Raw genomic sequence first — 19,904 nt, 5'->3', positions numbered from 1 at the left:
TTTCGATGAAGGATTCACTGTAAATGCTCACAGACAAGTTTTCAGGGGGTTTTGATATAGCAGATAAATAAAATACAAGTAAGTAAAATGCGAGAGTAATAATTGCAGCGAGTGGCCCAATCCTTTTTAGCACAAAGGACAAGCCGGTTTGTTTACTTATGATGACCAAACGTTCTTGAGGACACACGGGAATTTAGTCTAGTGCTTTCGCTTCATATAGTTGATTAATCTTCATTGTTTTGATAGGTGTTGTGTGGGTGAACCTATGCTAATGTACCGCCCTTCCTAGGACTAATACATACTTGTGATTAAACCCCTTGCAAGCATCCGCAAATACAAGAAAGTAATTAAGATAAATCTAACCACAGCCTTAAACTCTGAGATCCTGCTATCCCTCCTACATCGATATACCAACGAGGGTTCAGGTTGCTGTCACTCCGGCAACCCCACAATTAGCAAACGAATACAAGATGCATTCCCCTAGGACCATAAAGGTGAAGTATCATGTAGTCGACGTTCACATGACACCACTAGAAGAATAACACCACAACTTAAATATCAAACCATTAAATATTACTCAACATAGTTCACTACTAACATTTAGACTTCACCCATGTCCTCAAGAACTAAACGAACTACTCACAAGACATCATATGGAACATGATCAGAGGTGATATGATGATGAATAAAAATCTGAACATAAACCTTGGTTCAATGGTTTCACTCAATAGCATCAATAACAAGGAGTAATCAACACCGGGAGAGTTTCCCCTATGAAATAATCAAGATTCAACCGTAGATGTTACAACGGAGACGAGGTGCAGCGGTGGAGATGACGGTGACGGTGGTGGAGATGATGATCCCAATGAAGTCCAGCTCGATGGCGGTGACGATGGCAACGATTTCCCCCTCCGGGAGGGAATTTCCCCGGCGGATTTCAGCCTGCCGGAGAGCTCTTTTCTCTCTGGTGTTTTCCGCCCCGCAGAGGCGGCTGTGTCTATTCTCGATGTTCCCCCGCACCTTAGGGTTTTCGGGAGATGAAGTACGCGAAGGAGAGATGGCCGAGGGGGGTCGTGGGCCCCCTCCCCACATGGCGGCGCGGCCAGGGTGGAGCCCGCGCCGGCCTATGGGGGGGCCCATGGCGGCCCTCCTCGGCCTCCCCTTTTGGCTGGCTCCGTCTTCTGGAATAATAAGAGTTTCGGTATATTTTCCGTCAATTGTTGATCTTCAGAAATACTGTATCCTGACGGTGCTTTTTCCAGCAGAATCCTGACTCCGGTGAGTAATTCTCCAATAATCATGAAACATGCAAAATAGGTGAAATAACATAAGTATCATCTCTAAATATTAAATATATCAAGGAATAACAGTAGATTATGATACAAAATAGTGATGCAAAATGGACATATCGAGCCTCTGCACTCCGACAGGAGATGGCTGACTTGAAGGAGAACTATAGTATTAATGTCTATTTGAGCTGGTCAATGTGCGTACCACTCCCATGCAGATTCGTGACTTGTTTTCACAGCTCCACGCTATCGAGCAGCGCAAACTGGCGCAACACCGCACTCAAGGAGGCGACAACCACTACCCTGCTATGCAAGTTGCAGCCCCCATCGGCCTTGCTGCCTTTGGAGCAGCCCGCGCAGTGGGCCTCGGCCCTCAGCCTAGCATGTACCCAAGCTTGTGCGCCCACCCACCGTGCCAAAACCAGATGGTGGGTGCGGCAGCATCGTCTGTCAACTGTGCGGGATTCCCCACCGCACGACATCCAAGTGCTTCAAGCGGTTCAACTGCGACTTCCTGGGCAATAGCAATGATGGGAGAAATACCGAGAAGCAAATTTCCATGGAGGTAACTACTTCGCATGGCTCTTAGGGTGCTCCTAAGATCGTAGACCCGATGTGGTATGCGAAATCCGGCGTATGCACAACATTACTCATGCGTTGGACAAGCTCACTACGCATGAGCCCTACCATATCAACAACCAGATCCACACAACTAATGGAGCAGGTATGCACACTCATAATATTGGTCATGTTCTTTTACCTACTTCGTCTTCTAGATCTCTAGCTCTCAATGGTGTCCTTCATGTTCCTAACACAACTCGTAATTTGTTATCTATGAGTAAACTTTCCCATAACAACAATGTATTCATTGAACTTCATACTCATGATCTTTGTGTTAAGGATCGGGACACGAGAGCACCCATTCTTAGAGGTCGTTGCAGTGGAGGTCTCTACGAGATTGAAGCTCCTGTCATCAAACAAGCACTTAGCAACATCAAGGTGTCTCGTGATATGTGGCACCGATGTCTAGGGCATCCAGCATTACAAGTCGTTCAACATGTTCTTTGTAGTCATGAGTTACCATCCCTACATGAGTCCAATAAAATTGAGTCAGTTTGTGATGCTTGTCAACAAGGGAAGAGGCATCAGTTACCCTTCTCCTTGTCTACACATGTAACAAAATTTCCATTAGATATTATTTATTCCGATGTGTGGGGTCCTACCCACATGTCTGTTAGTGGACATCGTTTTATTGTGAGTTCTGTTAATGCTTACCGTTGTTTTACTGTGCTCTACCTTCTTGAACATAAATTTGATGTCTATGATGTTTTTATTCAGTTTCAAAAACATGTTGAACGACTACTAAATCACAAAATCATTCATGTCCAAACTGATTGGGGGGAGGGGCGAGTATGAAAAACTACATCCCTTCTTTCATGACATGGGTGTTTGACACCGCGTGTCTTGTCCTCACACTCACAAACAAAATGACACTGCCGAGCGTAAGCACCATTACATTGTTGAAATTGGTCTTACCTTACTTGCTCATGGGTTTGTTCCATTGTGCTATTGGAGTGATATGTTTGCTACAGCTTGTTTCCTTATAAACAGGCTTCCTAGTTGCATCTATTGACATGAAAACTCCCTTAAGAGACTTCTTAACGAAACACCTGACTACACCTTTTTAAGTTGTTTGGATGTGCTTCCTGGCCTCATCTTCGACCTATAATAATCATAATATTGAGTTCCAATCAAAGAAAGTGTGTTTTTTGGGCTATAGCTCTCTTCATAAAGGATACAAATGTCTCCATGCTCCTTCTAATCGAGTCCATATTTCTAGGGATGTTATTATTGACCAGAATGTGTTTCCTTTTGTTAACATGACCAACCCACACACACTGCCACCTATGTCGGGGTCTTCTTTACTTTCAGCTATAATTGATTTATGGATGTTGAACATGCCTCACCATTGCTTGCTAACCATGGTGCAGGTAATGGGCGAGGAGGTCGACTGGAGGTTTTAATCCCGCCTGCACCTCCACTTTACGTCGATCAACATCCTCCCAGCATGCATGGCTTGTTGCCTCTGCATGGCTCCGCTCCGCACCGACTGGCTCTGTCCCAGGCTATGTGCAGCCATGCGCGACATCGGCTTGCCCTGCCACGGGCTGCGTGCAACCATGCACAACCTCCGCACCGGTTGTCTCTGTCCCAGGCTACATGCATCCATGCGTGACGTCGGCTGGCCCCGCCTTGGGATGCATGCCCCATGCATCGAGTCGGCTCGCCCTTCCCCAGACAGTCCTTCCTCGACATGCTCGGCACCCACCTGTGTGACGGCTGCCGGCAATGACTCGGACACGTTGTCCCCTATCGCGCATGGCGCTAGCACCTAGCAGGCCAGTGTCCCCTGTTTCCCTGATAGCAACATCTCTGCATCCACTCTAGTGACATTGCCTCTGGTCTCCTCTCTAGCAAGCATGTCGCCCACAGCTGCTCCACCACCTCCTCCACCATCCACTGGTCTTGTTACGCGACTACGTCGCGGCATTCAACATCCCAAACAACACATTGGCAGTACAATTGCTTGGACTTGTGTTCTTTAGGCCCATGCAACGTCGAAGCACACACATTAACCTCGTGATTATAAAGATGCTATCATCATTCCTCATTGGTGTGATGCTATGGAGGCCGAGTTTCCTGCCCTCTAGGCTAATGGTACTTGGCGACTCGTACCTCCTATTTCTGGTATTAATTAGATTGATTCACGGTGGATATTCAAAGTGAAGCTTCATGTGGATGGCTCCATTGAGCGGTACAATACATGTATTCTTGCTAAATGGTACATGCAACACTATAGTCTGGATTATGCAGACCATCAGTCACGTGGTTAATCCAGCTACCATCCGATTGTTACTTGCTATGGCTCTTTCTCACATGTGGTATCTTCGTCAGTTTGATATTCAAAATGCATTTATTCGTGGTTTTCTTGATGAGGAGGTGTATATGAGGCAACCTCCTGCCTTTGTTGATCATGATAAGACAAATCACTAATGCAAGCTTGTCAAGTCATTATATGGATTGAAATAGGTCCCTCGTGCCATCTCAGTTCTACTCTTGGCTCTTTAGGTTTTACACCTTCACGGGAAGCTATGTGTTTGTTCATCCTTCGATGCTAGGATGTGACTATCTACCTATTGGTTTATGTTGATGATATCATTGTTCCGAGTTTCACGGAGGATGCTTATTCCTAGGTTAATCAATTAGCTCCGGTCTGAGTTCTGTGTTAAGGATCTTGGTGCACTGCATTATTTTCTAGGCATTAAGCTGTTATCGCCTTCCTCTGGTAGCCTTCTTCTTCGATAGCTCAAGTATGCTTTGGAGCTACTTGATCGTGCTAGTATGTTGAAGTCTACTCCAGTGACTACTCATATGGCGTCATCTGAACATCTATGCAGTGCAGATAGTAATGTTATTTCTTCTGAGGACGCCACCCGGCATCGTAGCATTGTTGGTGGACTTCAATATCTCACAGTGACATGCCCCGATTTATCCTTTATGGTGAACAAGGTGTGCCAATTCCTTCATGAGCCTCGCACACCCCATTGGTCTGTTGTCAAGCGGATGCTTCGCTACGTGCGCCACACTATTGATTGTGGTCTGGACCTTCGGTCTTCCTTCTCTACACTACTTTCAACGTCCTCAGATGCAGACTAGGTTGGCGATATGAATGATCGGCGATCCACGAGGGGATATGCTATATTTTGCCTAGAGTTGTCATAAGCAGTCTACTGTCTCGAGATCGAGCATTGAGTCTGAGTATAAAACTCTTGCTAATGCTACATCAGAGCTTGTCTAGGTACAGTCATTGTTGCAGGAGCTTGGTGTGACTCAAGCCCAACCTCCCGTCCTATGGTGTGACAACATTGGTGCAACTTATTTTTTATCTAACTCATTCTTTCATGCACGGACGAAGCATATTGAAGTAGATTTTCACTTTATTTGTGAGCGTGTGTCTCAAAAGCAACTACATATTCGGTTTATCTCTTCAAAGGATCAAGTAGCTGATATTTTTATTAAACCACTCAGTTTATGAGCATTGTAAGTGGAATCTCAACCTTTTCCTAGTTGCTGTAAATATATATACGTATAACACTCTTGTAATACTTTGTACACATATATAATGAGAAGATCTCTACATGAGGAGGTGCGTCTAGACGGCCAACAATCTTACGTACGGTTTCTTTCAGGTAGATGGTGGTATCTCTGGGTGAATCACCCACCTCAGGGTTCATGGCTTCGGATGCACCAGTCATTCTTAATTGCAGCAAGCTGAATAAGATATCTGTATTGTTGAAAAATGTAGGCAATATTGTACCTCCAATAATTAACATGAGGTCACAATAATTAAAAGATGGTGTAACTACCTTTCCTAGTAGTAGGTATGTAAATACTAACATGGCATTACACTCCATGAGTACACTACTTTGCCTACAGAAAAATAGCAACAAGTTCTCTCGTAGAACTTACTTGTAGTTTGTTGGTGCAGACGAACAACGGTTGCAGGAAGGCGTGTGGCAGTGCAGCAAGCGGGCACGTAGTTGCGCTGCCCAAAAATCGTATTATCGTCCCCATGCAGATTCTCATCACCGCTTTCATGCTCCTCGGTGCACGCCGAACAGTAAGAGAAAGGAAAAAAGAGTGACAAGTGGTGAATTCAATTCTGAACCAGGACGTTCCTGGTCTCTTAGGACTTGTTTGGTAGTTTGGGCCCAATTTGAGGCTCACTGATGCAGTGTGTGAAGTCACTTGTGCGTCCGGAAGAACAAGCTACTGGGCAGAATTGACATGTTGTTTAGTAGGTCAGGCCGCATGGTTTAAATCAAAAAGATCCTTTTATTTGTTTTTGCCTGCAGGCAACCCCAAATCTTGATGGAGATGAAACTGCACTTGTTTGATACCATCCGGACAAGCATAAGGTCACATTTTGTCAACAACGGGTAGACTTACCCTACTATCACCTCCCATCACACAGAAATCATAGTTCATCAGTTGCACACTTACAAAGCTAGCAATTCACGAATTCAGTTGTAGCTACTACAAATGGTAGTTTATAACGACACTCCCTAGCTACTACGAATGGCAGTTTATCATCATAGGGTAGTTCAACATACGGGGATCAAATTGGGGTTCGAGAAACAGGGGATCAAAGGGGTGTTCTTCTTCTTGACTTCTTCTTCACTTCTTCACTTCACTTATTCACTTGTTTTGCTCCTTCTCAAACGGTGGTGTGGCCTCTGGCTTCCCACATTGCGTCTGCCCACTCTCGCATCTTCTCCTTCTAGGATTCATTGTCGCCTGCCTTCAGGCCATGGTCGGTCTCAACTTCATCAAAAGTGACAACCCCTTCGAAGAAGTCATCATCGCCGCAACCTAGGATCCAGTTGTGAAGAATGCAGCAAGCAAGGACTAGCTTCGCTTGAGTGTCAAAAGTGTGGAATAGTTTCTGGTCAAGGACCTTGAACCTATTCTTTAATGCAGCAAAGGCCCTCTCAATGGTGACTCTAAGGCTTGAGTGTCTCAGGTTGAACAACTCTTTACCATTCTGAGGTTGGTTCCTTGCAGTAAATTTGTTGAGGTGGTACCTTATTTTCCTAAAGGGAGGTAGAATACCAGGTCGGCATGCATATCCAACATCTCCAAGCAAGAACTTACCCTTAGGGATTTGCAACCCATCAGGCCTTGACAAGCTGTCGGACATGATGCTTGCATCATGAGCTAAACCCTCCCATCCAGCAAGCACATATGTGAACCTCATATCGAAATCCACAACTGCTAACACGTTCTGGTTGGTGTAGTGCTTCCTCCCACGGAATGTTGCATACATTGATCTCGATACCTTTGCACACATGAGTACCATCAATAGCCCCAATGCAATCCTGTCAAACAATTAGCACACAGTCATATTTCTGACAGTACTACACATCTCATAAGTAGAACGAACATGATTTGTACTCATCCTGAAATACGGGAACCACCTGTTGTTCTTGATCTTGGTTGGTGTGTTGTTTGATGCTGGATTAATCATTTCATCTCTGAGCTCCCCAACTGCGTACAACACCTGCTAAAAGTACCGAGAGATAGTCTCTGTGAATCGCCTTAATGTGCTATGAATGACTCTAAATCTCTGGTTATGACCCACGATATGAAGAAACATAGCGACTTGTTCTTCGATAGAGGTGTGGATGCTATCAACCATTAATCCTCTCTCCCTGAACGTTTTCACAAGTGCATAGAAAGGGGCTCTTCTCATCCGGAGCATCTGGATAGCATCTACATCGTTGCAGTTGTAGATGTAGTTGAGGATGGTCATCCTCTCCTGATCTCATTGTAACATAGGACCGTACATGATAGGAGGAAAAGCATCATGTCTAACTTCTCTGTTGTGCACCATCAGGATCCAGGCTTGAATGCAAATGATGAGTGTTGCGGCGTGATGCATAAGATGGAGTTGGTTGGCCTACTCAAACAAGATCTAAGCATTACGAACGGTCTTATCGAACCCAATAAGTTCTACCAACATGAATCTAACACAAAAATAGAGCAGAGGAGTTTCCCCTTACCTAGTCATGGCAGATGATGGAGACGATCAGAAGTAGGAGAAGATGTGCACAGGCTACGCCGTGACTGGAAACGACGATCCTGGTACGACGCCGGAGACAAAAGGGAGGAGCTCCTCATCCAGAGCACGGCCGTGTCAGATGCGCGAGGCCAGATTTGGGTCGCCGCTACCGCCGTCGGTGCGAAAATTGGGGAAAGGGAAATTTTATGAAGAGGCTAATGGAGAGGGTAATCCAAGAGGGAGGTTACCCCTAACTTTGCCGCGCAACGCCGCTCGGATTTCACCTTCTCCCGCCATGCCGCGGCCAAGCGCCCGCGCGGATGGCGTTGTCGATTTTCGTCGCGCCTGGACATGTCCCTGAAAAAACGGTTAAAATTGGGTGTTCCTCCCGAGTCTATCCCAAAAATGCTTTAAAACCCATGTTGTGCAACAACGTAGAGACGACCGGGCATCTAAACAGTCCAAAGACTGCAGGACACATACAAGCCAAAGAATGCCCAGCTACGAAACATGCCGTTATATAGCTGCAGTCCTCTACTAGCAACAAGCAACAAATTGACTAACGGCAGCAATTTTTTGGACAAGGTAACTGACCAAATAATGGTCTGAATTAATCACCTTATAAGCTTAGACTAGCCGCTATGGAGAGTATCATATAGTAGTATCATGCATACGGTACTAATGTGTGATACCTTCCTAATGCATAGTATCATGTATTAATATCACAGATTAATTTGTAGAATCTCAATGCAAAAGTGTGTACAAGATTGATTTGCCATTAAATTTTCTAGTTTTACGTGCTATAATACAATATCTACCTATGATATAGGTCAGCTGTTTGCATGCATGTGATGCATGATAGCTATGATACTCGCAGTTGTGGGCAGTCTTAACCATGCAGGATTAAATTTGCCATGTCGTTGGACTTTCTAGAATTTCACATGGCCACGTTCACTAATGTATAATGGATGTTGTTGACGGATGATAATGGAACTCGACTCTCAACTTGGGCAGGCGTATGAAAAAAAAAACAATCACACATCAATCACTTGGAAACGGGCGGTTTACACAGAAATAACCCTTTTCTGTAACAAAAGCATAGACTGATCCTCTGGTCAAACTATTTCACCCATCGAACCCTTTTATGTAGCGTCCATCCCATCGGCGCCACACCTCACTGTGCGGCGCCCATGTCAGCGGCGCCACTCGCCCATCCGACGTGGCGTGGTCGACGCTGATGTGTGCTCGAATCTGACATGGCAGGATGTGTGGCGCCGCTCCCATCGGCGCCACATGTTGAAAGTGTGGCGCCGATGGTAAGGACACCACACATCCACTTATAATTGCTCAAAACATACTGTAAGACAATTCTCCACGGACTTAGCCGTTTTGGCGAGCATGTTTGTGTGGCGCCGATGTCAAGGGCGCCACACTTCACTGTGTGGCACCGATGTCACCGGCGCCACACAAACAGACTCACCAAAACGGCTAAGGACTAAGCGTCCGGAGCCCTCTGGATGTTTTCGACATATAAATTGACATGTGTGGCGCCCATGGCATCGAAGCCACATAGTGAAGTGTGGCGCCCTTGGCAAGGGCGCCACACGTTGACTTGTGCTAAACCATGAAAATTCCTACCTTATTTCAACAGTTTTCAATACAACAATAGCAATCATACACACATCATGCACATAGCAAACATCATAGCTCATCGTAGCACATAGATTCAAACAACACGTAGCAATGACGACATGGTATGAAATGACATAGAGTTCAGAACACGTAACAATGAATCTAGAGTTCACAACACATAGCAAATCCATCTAAGCTCGACGTCCCCTCCTCACGGGCTGCTTCCGGACGACCATCCTTTTCGTCCGCTGCCGTTGCTGTTGTTGCTGTTGCACCTCCTGCTCCTCCTCCTCTGAAGATGACGGCTCATTGTTCCTCATCCTCCTCAAATCGGATCTCCGCGCCGGCTCCTCATCGGACTCAACCACAACCTTCTTTCCTTGGTTGACATAATCGTCTGGAGTGTAACGATTTGGAGCCTTGTCCCTTGGCTTCAACTGGTACGCAGACCGTGTGGCTTGCTTCTTGCCTCGACTAATGATTTGACTCAGAATGGTGTCGTCAGGAATCTTCATAAACATGAACACATGAGATTGCAAAAGTTGAAATTACTATGCACATTGTTGAGGGTAACAAAATAGTCCAAACCTCCGCCTCTTCAGAAGAGTATGACGCAATTTCGCCTTCGCGGCAACCTAGCAAGTTGGCTAACCGGCGCATCTTCCGTGCAGTGTTCTGCGTCATGGAAGTAATGGTTACAAAGCCACCTGAACATAATAGCTTACATTCAAAGTTGGTGATCATACCTTAATGAAATGTCGCATCGGTCCGATAGGCTTTTCATCTCTATGACTCTGATCCCAAACAACCTCGCACTCGTCAGCTGTTGTTTGGATCTCGGTCCGCTGTGACAAACATATCATACACAATTTGAGAGAGCACATGCCAATATAGATGATGTACTAGCTAAATGAGAGAATACATTACCACGAAGTTCAGGGAGGAAGCAATAGAAGTCGAACGGCCTACTCGAGCAGTCATGTCGTACTGGCTTTGCGCAACCTCATCGAACGCGATGGGGTCGTCCAAGATGTCTTCATCATACGCGTGGTTCACTAACTCAATACGCGTGTTTTGATGAAACCATTGGAGATAGTTGTTGAAAGCGGTTGCGTCGTACGGGACAACCTCGACAAGACCGCCATTCCGTACCGCTTCCAAACAATGTTGGAACGCTGTCACGTGAATCCTATGATGGACAGGCCAATTGGTGATCTTCCTATGCCGCTGCCTATCAAGCCTGCAAGATATTGAGCGCAATGGATAAAGTTAGATTATATCGCTTCCTATGATCAACAAGTTTCCAACGCATGATTCACTTGGTTTACCTATGGAGCGTGTGGTCCGTGTCTTGCCACTGAGGTGGGCACTCCTGATACAACCCAAACTGTCTCATCACTCTGTGCGGCTGGTGGTATTCAACAAGCCACGTGCATATGAGTGGGCACCGCATACGTACGCCATAAACCTGCCTCCTCCAAGCACTTGGGGTTGAGGTCACTCATCGCCGAGCCAATATGGTAATAGGTACCATATGGCTCCCAATCCACCTGCAGCATACAAATTATCGGTTACCTGCTCAGAGGTAGCAAAAGAGTTGTTCTGGTGAGATCGGTTACCTGCTCAGCTGTAAGAGTGTCCAACTGCTCAGTGTAGTGCCTGTACATGAGAATTGGATCACTCGTCATCTCCGAGACATTGTCCCAAATGTATGCCCAAGTGGGCTCCCGATCGGGGTTGTTTCGGTAATGAGGCCATGGCCTCTGGGTGAGTATCCTGGGCCTCCCAACTGATAGGCGATCCCAGCTCCATACGGAAAGTAGGAGCAAGCATCCACCAATACCGCCGCTCCCAATCCTGCGACAACCTTCATCCAACCTTCCCACCATTGTTAGGAATAGTTCTATCCTTTTTATCTTCTGGCTCCGGAGGAGCCAGGCCAATAAGGTTCTCCATCTGCTGCCGCCACCCATCAGAAGCTGTGTTCATACACAGTGGCTCGCCCTGAATAGGAAGAAAAAGGATCATGGAAACATCCTGTAGAGTAGGGGTCATCTCGCCGACCCTCAAGTGGAAGGTGTGCGTCTTCGGCCTCCACCGGTCGACAAGGGCGGTGAGTGCCGCGGCGTTCATGTTTAGCGCCCCCCCCCCGCTTACAAGCGTGATGAAGGGGAGAAGACCGGTAGGCTGGATGAACTCCGTGTACCGCTCGTCATACGGCATGTCACTTACTTTTCCGTGGTACCAAATCTTCAAGGGCACAAGAGGCTACAAGCACATCCAAACACATAATATTATGCCATATCAAATGGGATAAAACATGATGGAATAAAACAGGAGGTGTTAACATAAATATTAGTACCTTCTCCCTTTCCTTCATATGATATGCCCGGTGTTCTCTGTCATACTCTTGATCTATGAGATACACCATCCTAAAAAAAAATCATAAATACACCATATTATGAGCTATTCCTAACAAATATGAGTCATTCCTAACCAAATACCATTCCTAAGCACATAGTAGGCATGTGTAAGATAGTAGAATGCATTTGCTAAGCTCCAATTTTGCATTTCAACACATACATACATAGGGTTCCACACATACATGATTCAAAGTTGGATTTCAACACATAAATCAAGGGTTGGTTCCACACATACATGATGCTATTGATTTCAACACATAAATCTAGGGTTCCAACAAATTTCATATCTACATTCTAACAACCAAAATTTTCAATCTAGATTCCATGTCTAAATCGAATTAAATCGGAGCAAATCTTGGATAAATCGAAGAGCAACGAAGGGGAATACCTTGAGAAACGGATGGGGATCGATTTGGACGGACAGATCTGTCAAATGAGTGGAGGATTTGATGGAGGAGAGGCGGCCGGCAGCGGCAGTTCGTCCAAGCAGAGAGAGAGGAGAGAAAGAAAGAAGAAGGGCCGGCTCGGGCTGGGGCGGGCGCGGGCGCCACACATAAGTGAATGTGTGACGTCCTTGCCATCGGCGCCACACTTTCAATGTGTGGCGCCGATGGGAACGACGCCACACATCCTGTCACATCAGATTCGAGCACACATCAGCATCGACCACGCCACATTGGATGGGCGAGTGGCGCCGCTGACATGGGCACCACACAGTGAGGTGTGGCGCCGATAGGACGGGCGCCACATAAAAGGGTTAGATGGGCGAAATAGTTTGATCGGAAGGTTCAGTCTGTGCTTGTGCTTTTGTTACAGAAAATGGTTATATTTGTGTAAATCGTCCTGGAAACGAAATACAAACATTGTTCCATAGAAGTCATGGTAAACAGTAATGGCAGGAGACCCAACATTCAGGCAAACTTTACCAGAAGGAAAGAAGTTCAAGCAGTTCACGGAGGCAAACGAAGAGGGGTGAAACAGTAACACTAAACACACCAGTAATTTTTATACATAACATAATGCCGAGTCGAAGTACTTAATACGTTGCCAAATTACTTCACTATATGCTCCTTTTAACTACAACACTGTCCTCCATTTTTGCACCTCTCTCGTTTACCCAAGTCCTCACAGAACACTGAAAAATCTAAGTATAAAATACACTTGCTGAGATGGAACAACATGTGTCGATTATTGTTGACTATAGCATGGTAATCTGAACCTCAAATTTATCTGCTACCCGATAGGCGCTGCGATGGCTATATCTTCAATACTATTTTTGTGGAACATTATCTCTGTAGGTTTCAAGCACTCGCGAATGTATTCCTGCCCAAGCTGGGCTCGCTCATTGTCTCCAAAACCAAACACGATGCCTTTATTTGTCACTGCAACAGTGTGGTATAGTCCAGTGCTTATTTGGGAGACATAGTGACCACGCAGGCTGTCAAGAACACGAGGCTGCATCACTTTGTCAGATGATCCTCGGTCAGGAAACCCTAAACTCCCAAAGCCCATCCATCCAAATGCAATAACTGAGCCTTCATCAGTGAGAACAAAGGTCTTTCTCTTTCTCGCGCAGACCTGTCAAAATTCAGGAAAACAGAAGCTTTTATACACATGAAAACTGGTAATTATGATGTAAAAGCATGAGATAAGGACATTTTCATCAGAACAGGCAATTCAATATCATACTACAGTGAATGAACCTAAAAGAAAGCATAGCAATTCCTTTTTTCACAGGTGGGATGAACTAATGATAGTTTAACTGCCACAGGCAATCTCAAATCACTTAAGAACTTCTCCATCCAAAGAAAATACCACAGTAAGATAAGTTATTCAAATCTAGACAACACATAGGAAAATTCTTATTCTATGCTTTCATGAAATCAGGAGGTAAGTATGGTAGAAACAATATCAACAGACCTGTACAGCAACTTGACCCTTCAGACTGCCAATTAATTCTGGGCTAGTTTTATCATTTTCATCACCATGACCTAGTGCTCCACAGTAGCCTCTACCCCATGTATATACCTGTAGGAAAAAGAAAATAAAATTTACATCTGTCTGGAGAGTGGTTAACAGCCACAACAGATAGCCGAGAGCCCTTTGAACGATATACTCACATGTCCCAGTGCATCAAGAGCTACAGCATGCTCATCTCCAGCAGATACACGAACTACATGAATATTCCTCCTCTTAAACGATTGGATTGCACGTGGAAGAAGTTCATTATGCTGATCCCCATGTCCAAGGCAGAAGTTAGTACAAGAACCAAACGAATGAACTGTCCCATCATCTGTCACGGCAAATGTGTAGCTTGCACCAGCTGCTACCTGCACCACTGGACTGGTGCCTTTGAACAATTCAACAATCTTTGGAGCAGCCCTGTCTATAGTGTCACCATGACCAAGCTGGCCATGTGTGTTACTTCCACATGTATACACTTCTCCATTCCTTGTAAGAATTACAGTAAAACTTAGACCAGTAGCAACCTGTGAAATAACAAGATAAGATGAAACTAGGAATGCATCACAAAGAGCTAACCATTTAAAGAAATGCATTGAACAATCTGAAAATAACACCTAAAATCAAGCAATCTGAGTAAGTACAGACTATAGACACACTCACCCATACACACAAACACACAATAACTTAACTCTGATGCATTTCAATCTAGAAATATGTACACTAGAAGGTGCTAACATATTCTATCGCGTGAACATAAGCAAAGTAAAAGATAATAATAATAATACATGTGCAAATAACCATAATACACAGTCATGGACAGCAAGTACTTAATAACAAATATGAATGCTAGATTATTAAAGAAGATCAAGGTGGGATCTGAAAGGGATCTCGCAAGTTTTAATAGGTTGTAGTTCACACTTATAATAAATTTTACTAAGAAGGCCATACTTATAAATTATAATAGATGCAACTGGGCCTTCTCATAATGTTTGATTAAAAGATGTTATTTTGGCCCATGAGTATCTTTAGAGTGTATAGGATAGCAGGATTACCACAAGCTATGAGCTAAGGGAAATAGCAGAGCAATAACACCTTTTGGCTGTAGCTAATATAACAGAATATTGACCTGCAGCTTAGTGTCTAGAAACCACGACAGCGGTAGTAAAACTACAACAAGGGAAATAGCAGAGCAGTAACACCTTTTGGCTGTCTCTATTATAGCAGAACATTGACCGGCAGCTTAGTGTCTAGAGACCACGACAGCTGTAGCGAAACTATAACAAGGTACTTAGAACATTGGTTGGCATCGAGAACAAATACTCCACTATATAAATTACAGTAACTAGGTAAATAATATAACTGGGAGTGTGGGAAAGAGAAGGAACCAGTACGGTATAGCATAAGATGGAACATAAAGCAGTCATGAAGATCATAGACAGCCTACCTGCTTGCAGGAAATCCCTTTAAGGGCTTCTATTTGGGTTGGCCGAAATATAGTTCGCCCAACATCACCGTGACCACAGCAAGATGATGAATTATCTCCACATGTGAACACCTATTTAGGCCAAATACTTTAGAACAGCAAGTTACACGTCACAAAATTATATTGTTAAGCGGTACACAGCATCCATGAAGGAGTGAGTCAATTACCTCCCCAGACTCTGTAACGAAAGCTGCATGGTTGTGAAAGGCAGATATGTTAGCAACACGGGCAAGCGACGGGAAGGAAACCCGACTGAATGCCACACACTGTGTAGTATCAGGACCATGCCCTAGTACACCACACAAGCTGGAGCCACAAGAATATACAGAAGAGTCATGGACTAATAGTGTGTGATATCTCCCTGTCGCTACTTGCATCTGGAAAGATACAACACGTTCACATACATAACAAGTCAGTTAGGACATGCTTTTCTAATAGTATCAGAAAATTGTAACTATTTCAGCGTCAAGCTAAAGACACCATTGCCAATAAAGAGAAACACAAGTAGTAAACGAAAAAGAAGTAACTTCCCTAGCAAATTGGTTTACCAAATATACCAAAAATGACAGTCACAACAAGCTCAACGTAGTATTAAAATTGAAAGGCATAAGGCTGAAAATATCAAAATGAACACCTCTGCCCCCTCGAAAAGAAACTGATAAATAAGGCAAATCCAATCTGGTGTGTGGTTTCTATAAATAGTATGAAAAGCTAGAAGTGCCAATTCAATAGGAATGTAAAAACATAAAACATATACTAGCACAATAGCAGCATAAGATGTCAACATCATTTCGAAAGGATTGCATATTCTCGTTCCATGTACTAGTGTTGATGGCAGCATTGTACTTGATAGAAGTGCATAGAACAGAAACTTTACTACTAGTTTTTGCTCCTAACTTTGGGCACTCTGAAATCATGCATGAAAAAAAGTGTCTCTGGTTTATTATTCCAATCCCCAGATGCGCAAATGCAAGTAAACCCCATGAACCCAATCATTTTGGACTAACATAGTAGTAACATCTCTAGGCTAGGCAGTATATTGCTGACCAAGTCAACAAGGGTTGCAATATGTTATGAATGAAAAGAAAAGAAGAAAGGATGCTCACGCTGCCGGATGAGGTCTCGACGGTGTCCGATGACTGCTGGACGGACTGCAGGAATCTGAGCACCTTCTTCCAGCTACCGCCACACCTGGCGAGGAGCTCCCCACGGTCGGCAGGCCCCATGACGGCGAAAGCGGTGCGGGCGGCGCAGAGGCGCGAGGCGGCGTGCTCGGCAAGAGGTCGAAGGGCGCGGCATGTGAGCTCGAGCCTGGCGAGGTCAGCAGCGGCGAGCCTGCCGGAGGTCAGGACCTCCCCGATGAGGTGGCCCGGTAGCTCGTCCATCGAGAAAGCGCGCGGCGACTTCTCCCCAGCCATGGATCCACCGCGACGAGTCCCTCCCGAGGTAGCAGCAGGATCCTCGGTGCGAAAGCTGGCGTTTTTTTTGGTCCCAGAATCGGTCGGAATCATCCAACGATCCGGAGGGGCGGGGCGGGGCGAGATCGAAATGGCAGGAAGGAAATCAGCAGCAGCGGAAGCAGGCTATCGGGCGAGCAGAGAGCATTTTAGCAGGTGCAGGGCAGTGGGGCGGGTGAAGGGGATCGAACAGTGGAGGAATCCCCGGGATATGATTCCAATTCCGGCTCCCCCAATGGAAGATCGAATCGGATCGTCCGGAGACCAAATTGGGCTAGGAGACGCCCCGATCCCGGGTTTGCGAAGCACCAACCGGAGCTGGACAGAGGTGAATTGGATCGAGCTGGATAAGAATCGGCCGGTGGGAGGTGGCTGGAATTGATGAGGGCGCGGGGACGGCCGGACGGGGGAGAAAGGGAGAATCTTTCCGAACCGGGGGGATTCCTTGCCTTTTCGGAAAAATCGGCGAGTATTTGTACGCAGGCAGGCAGGCGAGCGGAAAAAAGCTTGCGCACGAACGAAGGAACGAAGAGGAACCGAAAGCGGAGGAAAAGGGAATGGAAGCGTGGACAAATTCGGTAGAGGCGAATGAGGAAGAAGCAAATGGGAATAAGGACAGAGAGATACAGCTGCGCGCCGAGTCTGGCTGCGCGGTGGGGCAGGCGGTAGCTGCAGCCATGTGTCAGTGAGAGCACGGAGTGTCCATTCCGGGTAGCTGATTGCAGGGGCGGCCATGTCAGTGGGAAGAACGGGCGTTGGCTTGCTCGGTGGGTAACTTCGACAGGAAGGAGATGAGGACGTGGCTGGCGGCAGCGACGGCTCGGCTCGGCGTCGGCGTCGGCGTGGCCACCACTATCGCGACAGGTGACGTGTCTGGGAGGCATTGGGCCGTGAGCGGGATGGGTTTTCGGGGCCGCCACAGCCGTTCACTCCAGCCTCCAGCTCTGTGGTGCGCGAGGAGAAAGAAGCGGTCGTCGTCCAATCATCTCTGGCTAGCCGACTGTCTAGCGCAACAACGAAATGCTCGAACGGTATAATGTAGACAACCACACGCATGGTGGCCACGCAACGTCTACTCAAGAATGTACTGTAAATTCTTGTCACGGGACACGACCAACATGCGAAACCAAATACTACCACCCAGGTTACGATTTTGATACTTATCTCTTTTTTTTTCGTCTCCGCGTTAATAGAGATGGTATCGTCTACAATAACTATAATACGTGACATTTGACCTTTCACATAACGTGATATTTTTTGTGATATCAATGATGATGTTGAAAAATTAAAGTTCTATAGAAACAGCCTTTGAGTTCATCCTTTGCCATATTGGTTTTGGAAATTGCAATCAAGGTTGACAAGAGGAGGATGGTCATCGCATTCTTTGTCCCGAATTTCACGTCTTCGACAACGGTGGTTCATATAATCGTCTTCCTAGCAACGTGGACAAAGCATTTCAGTTATTATTTCCAAAAATATTGATGTTGGGACTCCTTTCGATGTTGGTTGGTTACTTTAGTGCACTACAACAAGAAGGTGGGCCCCGACGGTTTTAGATGTTGAGGCACAATCCTAATCATTGCGCTAGCGCTGAGGCGGCAAATAAAAATCGCCAGGAATAACTGCGCCGGAGAGAGCACGGACGAGACGCTTTTTCTCTAGCGACACTTATGTATCCGTTGCACGAATACTGAAATGCCATTGTCCACAAAAATATACCGCACAAAATTTACTATCGTGATACAAATAAGCATGGCACGTAATTATGTCGTGCTAGGTACACATTTTACAACACCTAAATTAATCACAATCAAAAATCCATAATTAGGTGATCTATTCCCTCATTCAAATAGCAATTTTTATTTTATTAAGATACGAAATTTCATTAGCATTGCCACAACCACTTCACATTGTAAGAAATCCCATGCAACTACAAAAGAAAAAAAAAATCCAAAAAAGATAAGTGGAGAAATCTACTATAAGTGGAAAAAACAATCTAATCATAGTCTTAAGTGTGTCTCTATTATGCGACATTCTCCACGCACGATACTGCAACGGCAGCGACATAGATGACATCCTCCTCGCACGGTAATACGACAGTGTCTAGATGCCCTCCATTACCCACGCACACTTGGATCTGAATGGGGCAACAAACCAATTAGAATCGGGGAACATAGGTGGAGGTGGAACAACAAGATGCTACACAGTCTATACATTATAGAACATCATACTTCAGAATGGAAACAGAGGTGGAGGACTATGACGCGGAGGCTGGATTGGGAGATAGTACCCAACATGGACAACCAGAGGCCGGTATTACAGAAAGCTAGTTTTTTTTCCTTTGAGACGATGATATGATCTAGGGTTTGTCTTGGCAAGTGTGAATCACTAACGGGGAGTGAGACAACGAACGGAATGATGAGTGGGAAGTGGTGCAGCGTACATAGTTGGGAGTGGGCAGTGGCACTAAGGGTTATTGTATTATATAGAAATGGAGTTGGGGTAAGGTTTGTTTATGGGCTCTCGAACAAGTATGGTCGGCTATGTGGGACACATTTGCACAAAGAGACCATATAAAGGCAAGGCACGGCTCTGAAAAGGTGGGTCTCACGTGTTAGCGGGACGTGTTTGACCATTATGCACTTTTGGCCCAACTTCTAGTGTCAATGACAATGGACGACGAAACTATTAATGCTTCCATTTCGTATACCAGGAACTATAGAGCGTCGGGCTTTCCTGCAACCTACCTCAATGTTCTTATCTATCGGTAAAGAGTGTATTACGAAACAAATTATCCTCCACCATGTTTAGGCGCTGAGAAATCTCATCCTCGGGCAAAAACTTTTGCAGGCAATTTTTTGTTGTGTCGTCAAAAAAACTCATCGGGTATGGCGGGTCATTTTTATATTGATGGTTGCTCCCGTGTACCTAGATTTAGCATTACGGATAAAATTAAATTAAAATTATAGAAGAACTTCCGTTGGTATTTATAGATCTATGATATGGTATCTATATTTTTTTCTTAGGCTGCCT

General features: G+C 45.3%; 1 protein-coding gene and 1 pseudogene across 1 annotated transcript; both read right to left on the bottom strand.

The window, feature by feature from the left end:
- Positions 1 to 6,567: 6,567 nt before the first annotated feature.
- On the bottom strand, positions 6,568 to 11,231 carry LOC124672503 (annotated as a pseudogene).
- A 1,716-nt stretch (positions 11,232 to 12,947) lies between these two features.
- LOC124679051 (ultraviolet-B receptor UVR8) lies at positions 12,948 to 17,350 on the bottom strand (the record flags this gene model as incomplete). Its single annotated transcript, XM_047214880.1, is given in 6 exon segments — positions 12,948 to 13,544; positions 13,887 to 13,994; positions 14,087 to 14,455; positions 15,376 to 15,486; positions 15,582 to 15,791; positions 16,521 to 17,350. Coding segments are annotated over 6 exon segments (1,548 nt in total). The 3' UTR covers positions 12,948 to 13,199.
- Between the last annotated feature and the right edge of the window lie 2,554 nt (positions 17,351 to 19,904).

The sequence above is a fragment of the Lolium rigidum genome, chromosome 7 (genome assembly GCF_022539505.1).
Source record: "Lolium rigidum isolate FL_2022 chromosome 7, APGP_CSIRO_Lrig_0.1, whole genome shotgun sequence".
NCBI lineage: Eukaryota > Viridiplantae > Streptophyta > Magnoliopsida > Poales > Poaceae > Lolium > Lolium rigidum.
The sequence above is the reverse complement of the archived record's forward strand: the minus strand, read 5'-3'. Positions and strand labels throughout refer to the sequence as shown.